Source organism: Rhipicephalus sanguineus, chromosome 4 (genome assembly GCF_013339695.2).
Source record: "Rhipicephalus sanguineus isolate Rsan-2018 chromosome 4, BIME_Rsan_1.4, whole genome shotgun sequence".
Classification (NCBI taxonomy): Eukaryota; Metazoa; Arthropoda; class Arachnida; order Ixodida; family Ixodidae; genus Rhipicephalus; species Rhipicephalus sanguineus.
In genome coordinates, this window is record NC_051179.1 from 19,794,054 (window position 1) to 19,804,256 (window position 10,203).

At 47.7% G+C, this 10,203-nt stretch overlaps 1 protein-coding gene across 1 annotated transcript; it reads right to left on the reverse strand.

Annotated features, from left to right (window-relative positions):
• Positions 1 to 6,770: 6,770 nt before the first annotated feature.
• On the reverse strand, positions 6,771 to 8,752 carry LOC119389548 (maternal embryonic leucine zipper kinase). The gene has a single exon (XM_037656861.2). It carries the CDS (start codon positions 8,722 to 8,724, stop codon positions 6,856 to 6,858), a length of 1,869 nt encoding a protein of 622 aa, XP_037512789.1. The 5' UTR covers positions 8,725 to 8,752; the 3' UTR covers positions 6,771 to 6,855.
• Between the last annotated feature and the right edge of the window lie 1,451 nt (positions 8,753 to 10,203).

The window sequence follows — 10,203 nt, forward strand, 5'->3', positions numbered from 1 at the left end:
CCCGTTAGAACATTTCATTGTTGCGTGAATATGAACGCGTGACCTAACGTTCCTGCGCCGGCGCCGGAACGTGAGACACTATAGGCACGATGCCAACTGCGTAGGCGCGCCCTCACGCCAAGCGTGCAACCAACCAAGGCAGTTTCAATTCCATCGAGAAAGAAAGAAAGAAAGAAAGAAAGAAAGAAAGAAGAGGAAAGAAAGAAAGAAGAAAGAAGAAAAGAAAGAAGAAAGAAGAAAGAATAAAGAAGAAAGAAAGAAAGAAATAAAAGATGAAAGAAAGAAAGAAAGAAAGTAGGTCAGGCACGCACATGCCAAGCTTCGCTTGACCACATTTTCCCTATAGAGGAAGGGCTCTTGAATCGTCTAACTTAACCGTTTCATCTTTGAAGTAAACGCTGAGCATACCACCACTCGCAATGCGCAGGAAATGTTTTAGATTATATCTTTCCGCCCACTCCGTCCCTTCAACGCATCATTTCTCCGGTCGCATGTTTTACCGCCACGTCATTCTTCACATCGCATCTATCACGCTATCAAAGCCAACCCTATCTTCGCCCGCAAGGAAAAGTACCAGGAATTCGCCTTTAACATTATCACTAAAAGGATAGAATGACTTGTCATCGGGAATCGCCACAGTGACACTGCCCATACATAATATGTGGTCGGGGCGGGAAGGGGCAACACGGCGACCGCGGTCAAATCGAAGAGAACTTTTACAAACGCTCACGCCACAGTGACACTGCCCATACATAATATGTGGTCGGGGCGGGAAGGGGCAACACGGCGACCGCGGTCAAATCGAAGAGAACATCGGACAAATAACAAACGTGATCGCTTCTGAGTTCACCTTCAACATAATGAAGCTCTGCAAGCCAGTTGAGCATTAAGGGAGTGAGGAGATGGTGAGTTACTTACGTTGATTTGAGGCCTCTCGATGCTTGAGGTTTTGATGGCCCCACCTCGCAGTCAGTGAAGAAAGGGACCTGCCGTAGATAATGTTATCAGTTTACTAGACACAACTCCAGTGAAATTATAGTGCATGACATGTGCATATAATGTGAGCCCAATATCAAATTTTTAGCTTCGTTACATCCACAAGTCATAATTATGCGTAAATCTTTCGAGTGCGTAGATTGTCATCACCACGTAGGCGAAATGACAGAGGCCCGTGTACGGTGCGATGAAAGTGCACATTAAAGAACCCCAGACGGCCGAAATTATCCGGAGCCCTCCACTACGGTGTGGCTCATAATCATAACGTCGTTTTAGCACGTAAAACGCAGGAAGGTATTATTCATTATTGTTATTTCTTGTTATTAATAGAGATTGTAATCAGTGTGCGTGACGCTGTATTTGTTCTATATTGGCTAGAAGAAAGTGGTTTCTTGCAACTGTGGATGTGCCGGAAACTAACTTCCTGTTCAGTGACTGTCGCTTTTGTTGTTTACATAGAACTTCAAACGGCCACAGTCACGACTCCTTTCCTTCTCTCCCTTATTACGCATGGCGAAACTTCTCCTCATTGCAACTTGTGTCCGAGCACCAGAGCCGACTTCAATCACGTCTTTGTGAATTGCCCAAACAAACCCAAGCCCCCGTGGCAAGGGTCAGAACACCAGGAGCGATGGGAGGCTGCTCTGCGCAGCTCACAACCGGAGTTACAGCTCCGGACAGTGGACTGGGCCAGAGGGGTCGCCGAAGCACAGAAGTGTCCGGCCACCTAGAGCGCCCCGAGGGCTCATCGTCGTCCTGCTTCCGCTTCCCCCCCCCCCTCACATGATTCTTTCACGAATCAATAAAGTCGTTTACCTACCTACCTAGAACGCTAAAAACATTCAGGCAAAATCATCGTCCCTAATCATCGCAAGAGGGCGCCAAGTCGGCCCCTTACATTACTCAGTCGAACCCATACCGTCATTGTGTAAAGTGCAGGCTTATGGACATGCAGGTTTTTCATTATAATGAGGGCCAAGGACACCTCACGTCATTTCCCACCTTTACTCCCGGACAGCCGGGAATAAAAACCACGCCTTTGTGACAAGAACGTCTTCACTTAATCTTAATTTTCGTATAACGGTACTTGCTCGGGCCAGTTGGCCCAAGCAATTTCGCATCAATTGCTTAATTTTCGCATCAATTTCGGGGCTTGTTTTGTCTCAGACTCGAACAATATGGACGGAGGTGTATTGCGCCGCGGCAGGGATTCGACCCCGTGACCTTCGGGTCAGCAGTCGAGTGCCATAACCACTGGACCACTGTGCCGGATAATGCGTACATAAAACGCTCCTAAACAAGGCAACCGCTATGCTGAAGAAGACAAGCCGCCTTATCGAAACGTATAGGTTCCAGCGACGTTCCCTGTTCGATGATTTTTCGCCATTCATACGGTTACGTAGGGTTGCGTCAGCCCGACACGATTGATACTGGCCTTACCTTTTATTGGTGGTTCGCTCGCTTCGTCCCGGCGCATCAACCTTGGTCCTCGCGGAATGACAGTGCGCGGCGACGTTTGCCCCTGACGACGCCGTCGGAAAGCTTGAGGAACTCTCGAGGAAGGCGGACAGCGGAACAGTGCGTCCGCTTCGAGTTCCGAGATTCTTCTTACTCGCCTCGCAAGAACGATGACAGTGATAATGGCGACGAAGACAATGATTCCACTTTTATTGCGATAGCAATTATATGGACAGTCTCGGCTGAATTTTGCCGTCGCCGTCATGCAACGTATATATATATATATATATATATATATATATATATACACGTTGCATGACTTACTTATATATATATATATATATATATATATATATATATATAATAAGCCCCAAAGAAAAATAATTCAGAATAATGCTTCCGAAGCGCGGAATCGAACCAGGGACCTCTTGCTCCGCAGCGAGTGGCGCTAACCACTACGCCACGAAACGCAGATCATCCACGTTGCTAACGGCGAGCGTTAAATACACACCCTTTACCGCTGGACTACTCAGAGACGGCAGGCGCTTATAAGCGTTTCTTCATTACCAGCGAGATGGCGCTAGGAGCGCGACGGGCGCATTTAAAAGTCGTCGGCTCGCTCGCTCGCTTCTTCTTATATTTGCGCAGGGAGAACCTTGCCCTTCCGCTGTGAAGGGAAGAGGGATGTTTCATGCTTTCACCGTGATGTCCGCGCTCATGTTACGGAGCGTACATAAGTCACTCGAGCTCAAGGGACGCCGCTAAACGAACAAACAGAAGATGAGCGCGAACTATCAAGTGTCACAGCTCGACACTTGAAGCACGCTAGTTTCCTTCGCTGCTTCGACCGCCTTTGCAACAGGAGCGCTGTTCAAACTGAGAGTATCCATTGGCGAACCTCACTTCGTATAGCATTATTTTCTTGCTATCGCATTCATTGCTTCGCCCTTGCGGCGAAACTGTGCCTTTTTTAAAAAGAGGAAAGAGGTCACTCGAAGTATTTGCTGTAATATATAGTAACTAGTGCGAAAAAAACCTGAAGGATGAAAACTTGGTACTGGACAGAGTGCTTTGTAACTCTCATAGTATGGTGGCTAGAGGGGGAAGTGTGACGGGCGCTGTATCCCCGCCGTGGGAGAGTGATGCGCGGAACGCAATGAAAGTTCTGGCCGCCGCAAGGGGCGCTGGTGTAGTAGTAGGTGCTCGCGCTCGCCGCGCTTGCTTTGGCTCGTCTGGACTCGTTCGTTCTCTCTGTGCTGTGCCGTCACCTTGTTCGGATGCCTTGCCTTCGCTGTCGTCGTTTGTTTACCCGCCACTGTACCCACGTGTTCTGCGAACCATGCCGTCAAATCGCGCAAGTACATGCTTCGTCCCTGGCTGTAAAGGCGGGTATAGATCGTGCTCGGAGAAGCTTTCGGTCTTTAAATCCCCGAAGGATCTCTCGAGGCGAGAGCAGTGAGCTCGAAATAATAAGCGGACTGACAAAGAGCTGACAAGGGACAGCGTTGTTTGCGAGCGGCACTTCGACGTGAGTTTCATCGGAAGGACATACCAACACATTATAAACTGTAGCAATGATTGTTCGCGGGCCAGTTGGTACATCTTGAACATGAAACAGCGCGCTTAGACAGGACAGAAAGTTACAAGAAGCAGACAGACTGTGTGCTTCTTGTAACTTTCTGTCCTGTCTAAGCGCGCTGTTTCATGTACATTATAAACGGTGAGGTTGTTGAGATACCCCGCGTTTGTCAGAAGACGCTGTGCCTACGGTGTTTCTGGACGCACCAAAGTACTTTACCAAAAAAAAAAGAAAAGCAGTGTCCAAAAATAAGGGAGCGCCAAAAACTTGAAGTTGAGGAGGGTCAAGTAATTTGACCTCTTAACGTGATAGGGGAGTATGTGATAACAAATGTCTGACATAATTATGGGATGACAAATGTGTGATAAATAAACATGTCCTTGCATGTATTTAGTATGCATCTAAAGCCGTACGTTAACAGAAATCATTGGTCCTTGCATAGATAGAACTATCGCTAAAATAATAAAATAAAATGCTCAGTATCAAAGAGCCTCCAGCTGCAGCATTCCGATCTCCACTTCAATTTTCTCAAGGAAAAGGAGCCGGAAATTGTAAATGCTTTGAACATTTCGCGCTCAAGAGCACTTCAATTTTCTCAAGGAAAAGTAGCCGGAAAATGTAAATGCTTTGAACATTTCGCGCTCAAGAGAACCCCCTACAATACAGAGGAAATGGAGGGGGGGAAGTAGGTGCGGACTAAGAGAGAAAAAAAAAACGCGCTGCACTGCAGCCAATATACTCGCTATGAACCATTGTAAACAGTTTACACTTGACCAAGAGGAAAGAACACTTTAAAGTCAGCTGAGCTATGCAGCCGAGCAAGTGGTTTAGTTCAACTGAAGCAGACTATAAATATGGTAAAAGCAGCGCAAAAGGAATACGATAATAAGAATGACACAGAACCAGCGCTGAACAGTTCAGCGCCTGTCCTGTGTCGTTCTTCTCGTGTTGTCGTCTTTTTGCGCTGCTTTTACCATGAAAATCAGCCAACTAGCCAAGTTTTTGCACACTGTAGCAGATTAAACATGTCGAAGCAAACCGATATTAAGATACATTTAAATATGAAAACATGGAGGCACGCCAGTTCCGTCTGGTTTAAAAGCATTCTTGGTTTTCTTTTTTTTTTTTCCTCTTGCTTAACACCGCTAAGAACTTGCAACACATGCTTCTTAGCGAAACAAACACGTAGCGCCTTCAACAGCACGGGCGCGGGGTATAAGCGATTATTAGAAACAAGTGAAACTAACGTTTAGCGGCCATACGCAAAGCAGGCAAATGCCGCCGCAAGCACCTACGGCGCAGGTAGCGCCACCTGGTGTGACCGCCATCTTTCATTGGGAATTCGTACAGCCCTCCGCTCTCGCCCGTCACACTTCCCCCTCTAGCCACCATACTCATAGCAAATGCACCGGCACCATCTAGCCCAACTCTCTTCGTTGGGTTACTTGAAGCTCAACTTAGGAAGATTACGCCTAAATTAATTCTGTCATTCGGGACCGCTACAACTCATTATAGTCACAACGGTGTCTGCTCCGCCGTGTTTGAATTTTTAAATGCAACAAGACAATTACCGCGGACTCTTTTGTTTTTGTTTGTTCGATATTCAGTTCGTTCGATATGATTTTTTGTATGTTTGCTTTTCAGCTATTTACGACAGCCTACTGCCGAGTCTTCTAATGTGACTGCTTATTCGATATCCTATTTCGCTTTTGATTTTATGTGTTCTTAGCTTATTTACTCCTCTTCACTTACCTCCTTCCTCCATATATCCAGGAAACTGTATACTGTTCTGCTTTCCTGCTTTTTACCCTGCATTGAGCACCCTACCGAATGCCCTCAGTAAGTTGGAGGGAATTCGACGCGCCCTTTCGACTACCATGATATTGTCACGCTGTATAGGCGCTGTAGGGGCAAGAACAGCGGAACAGCAAGACGCAAGTGACAGACACAATCCAACGGCTAGCGCTCCTCGCCTTCGCCGCCTTTTCGGCTTGCCACGGCATGCTGGCTCAAAACACCAGGGGGCAACATTCTAGAACGTTACAAAAACAGGCGGAAATACCCAGCGCCACATTGCAAACTGAACAGAGAAGAATCCGTCATAGTGCGTCGATTTAAAGTGGGTAATTACCTCCACGTCACTCAGCTACATGCGATGTATCCTGGAACACATGGAAGAGACTGCAAATTTTACAAGTTGCCGGCCTGGTACTGTAACAAGTACCCAAAAACAACGCCTGTCTAATCACCAACAGATGACCAGCGGGAAGCTCAGCTGACAAGTCCAAATCCCGAGGAAGAGCTACAGCTGGTGAACAGGGCTAGGCTATCTTTTTTATTGATACGAGTACCGTAAGGGCCCAAAATGGCATTGCATGGGGGGGAGGGGGGAATACAAGTGTGAGTACAAAAGGGTTGTGAACATATACAGGTGAAAATCAACATAGAAACCCCAAAATAATTTAAATGACATATAATAGAGTTATACAATTTCTAATGTCATCATTCTCGTCAAGCAATGAATACAACTACATGAAGCTCACGCTTACGGCTACTTGGACTGAGGTGGCCGCCAGCCTCCAGCCATAGACAGCCTGGTGAAGGAAATAAAGTTCAATACTCTCTCTCTTCCCTCGTCATCTGTATATGGCATGGATAATTATTGTGCCGACTGTTCTGAATCACACGTGTCGAGTCTCACCAATAGACACATGCCGAGGCACTCCTACTAGAAAGGTTATGTCCAGGGTATTTTATTTAGAAAGTCGATAAGGTACTTGAAGAATTCTTCCTTCAAGACTAAACACAGGATTGTACGGGCGCTACAGCAGAGCGGCACTAATCTTCAGCACTTCCTCACAGACGCGCTTGTAGTGCCAGGAGTTGCCGTTCAGACGCTTACGGCTGATTCCCAATAGACCGGGCTGCGGCACCTCGACAATCTCGAGCTCGAAGGTCAGCTGAACCTTGCCTCGGTCGTCGAGCACTTTACCCCAAAGAGTGTGCTGCTCCTGCTTGCACACGATTCCTATTCGCTGCAGCGCAGCTCGCAAGCAGTCGAGTATTTGATCTGGCGTCAGCGTTGCTGGCACGCTGGAGACGTTCCGCGCTACTTCGACCTTCCTAGGACCGTTCTGGAGCGATCCGGATCGTGACCCCTGGCGAGACTTCAGCATCAGGCGCGTTCGGCAGATTCCTTTTTCTATGAAGCTAAACACGTTCTTGGCCGAACAGCCGAAACGTGGCGACGAAGATCCGACCGTCTTGTCGCAGTCAGGAGATATGCGATGACCTTGTCGCAAGTTGGCGCCCGGCTGTTGCGGGCTCTCGGTGGCTATCGAAGTGCTAACACTGAGAGTCTCACCTTCGACATTCAGCAGCACCAACACGTCCTGCGTGCCTTTGTGTCCCTTCCTCGCAGGCGTCGGGAGGTCAGACTGGCTGGAGGCGTTCTTGTCGTCCTTTGGCGAATCAAAGTGACCCTCTCGCAGCTCTTTAGACTTTCGCAGTGGTAGGCGGGCGCGAATCCCGTTGACATTATCCTTGACCAGCGCGAGTGGTTCCATACAGCGTTCCATCAAGTTGCACAGGGGTGACCAGCGGAGGAAAGTTCTGCCTGTGGGTCGCTTGACCACACGTCTGAGTGAGCTTACGCTAGGCGTCGTTGTTCTAGGGTGGTGTACCGGAAGCAAAAGCCGAACGGTCTCTCCTCGGTTCTTTTTCTCGACGAGTAACTGGTACGTAGCGGCCACGTAGTCACACTTTCGCCGGTTAATTTCGGCAGTCACGGAATTTTTGGGACGACCACAGGCAACAGCCATTTCTGCGACCACTTCATCATCTAGAAGAGACCCCGAACAAGTGCTCTCCACGCTTACGGGACTCCCGTAGCCTTCGACGAGCCACGGGTGGTTGACGAGCTGCGCCATTGTGATTCGCCGGTCAGGAGAGGTAGCCATCATCCGGGATAGCAGGTTTACGCACCTGTCAGACAGGTAATCGGGGCAGTTATACTTGCCCCGTTGAATAATCCTGATAAGGACGGCCATATTATCGGCGTTGAAAGGAAGGCGGCCACAAAGAAGCACGTAAAGCAGGACTCCCATGCTCCAGATGTCAGCCCCGGATCCTGCGTACTTTCGGCCAGCGAGGAGCTCGGGTGCAGCGTACTCGGCGCTACCGCAGGACGTTCTCAAGCTGGCGGCCATCCCTGTCCTGGGCTTCGCGCATAGTCCGAAATCGATTAGCTTTACGTTGCAGTCCGCGTCCAGGAGCAAGTTCTCAGGTTTCAAGTCCCTGTGCGCGTATCCCCGCCGGTGGACGTAAGCTACGGCGGAAACGATCTGTCGAAAGAAATGCCTCGCCTCGTCCTCGTCGAGTCGCTTCCGCTGCACGACGTAGTCGAAGAGCTCGCCACCGGGACAGTACTCGAGGACGAGGTATATCCTGTAGCTCGTCTCGATCACTTGGTAGAGTCTGCAGATGTTCTGGTGGGCGAAGTCCTTCAACGCGGCTATTTCCAGATTCACGCGACGCAAGTCCATTCCGAGGGAGCATTTGCCTATTATCTTGATCGCGACTTTCTCGCCCGTCAGGACGTGGACGGCAAGCTTTACCTTGGCAAAGGCGCCTGAGCCGATGGTTTCGAGCAGAGTGTACTGCCCGTTCAATTCGTCCTCGAATGGTTCCATGGCTCCGCGACTGTAGGTGGCGAACTGCGCTCGTCCAAATGCACTCGTTCACGCGAACAGCTCGCAGTTCTCCCGTCAAAGCATAATGAAAGATAACAAGGTTGAATGGCTTTGTCCTGGAGATAACAGAACAAACAAGTTAAAAAGCTAGCTTGCGTCTTCGTCCCCTTCGCGCGTGATAGTGTCAACGTCATAAATGCCATCTGATAGTCTGACCGCTTGTTCCTTCAGCATTTTCATTTATTCGATGCTTTATTTTTAGTCCAGATGTGAAGTCGCGTTATAGGTCTTTATTGTAAACAGCTAACCGCTTGGTTCTTGGCCCATCCCCCTTTGTGCATGAATGCCGTCAGGAAGAGGATATCATCAGCATAATCATCATCACCATCATCATCATCATACATGGCATTACTTAATTGCTCCTTCATTACGTCACTGAGTACTCACGATAAAGCAGACTTGGCTACGAAAGTTGCAGTTAAATTGGATAAGGCTGCAGTGGAAAACTCACAAGTAGCATTTAGAATATAGTAATACCCATTGTGCCTGCACCTGTGCTGCTACATCAGCCGAGGGAGCCACCTACCTTCCGCGGGTCACAAAACGGATAATATATGAAGTACAAAATGACACAGGATTTCCAAACCTGCCATGAGCGAGTCTGTCTTTTTCTGCTATTGCTCGTCTTTCTTTAGGAATAGACAAAAAGTAGCAACTCACTAAGCACAGTGCACGCGCTTCCAAAATAGATATGAAAACCGGAGCACCGCAATAAAGAGCTTACGTCGTACTTTGATGTAGTCATTGTTATCACGGGAAAGCTTTCGTGTTTTTTATTTGTTTTCGAGGAATCACGCATTCATGGGTCGTCTGCCGTGGCACAGGTGATAGGACACAAAAAGTAATAACAAACATTGAAATGTAATATGTTCAGAACGCATTGTCATGGGTCTGCCTGTTATCGCTCATACTGAGTCGTTAATTACCACGTAGGGCAGCTGGAAGATTGTCAAAGCAAACGATTGCAACCAACGATTCCAAGGTTTTCTCGCTTTTCACTCCAGCCTCAACTAAGTAATGTTTGTCGCACCTTCATTCTGTGAAAACATTATGCGTGTATGTATGCCTGTGCGTGTGTGATTTCTAGCCATTGGTAGCACCATACCAGTTCAGTAAAATTAAACATTTCAGCAGCCAAGTAGACTTTGTTTTGTCGGTTGCTACGGCTCTTCAAGCAGTCGTCAAGACTGACATCCTTTCTCCAACTTCAATTTCCTACAAAAGAAGGCTAAAATAAAACATTGATTGATTGATTGATTGATTGATTGATTGATTGATTGATTGATTGATTGATTGATTGATTGATTGATTGATTGATTGATTGATTGATTGATCAAGTTTTAATATATGGCAATGACAGTTTTCCAATGCATGCCAAAATAAAAGTGATACCTACCAGCAATTGTCAAATTTGTAACG

Bases quoted from the DNA above. Each gene is read 5' to 3' on its own strand.
- LOC119389548 (XM_037656861.2), bottom strand. From the start codon at position 8,724: ATGGAACCATTCGAGGACGAATTGAACGGGCAGTACACTCTGCTCGAA.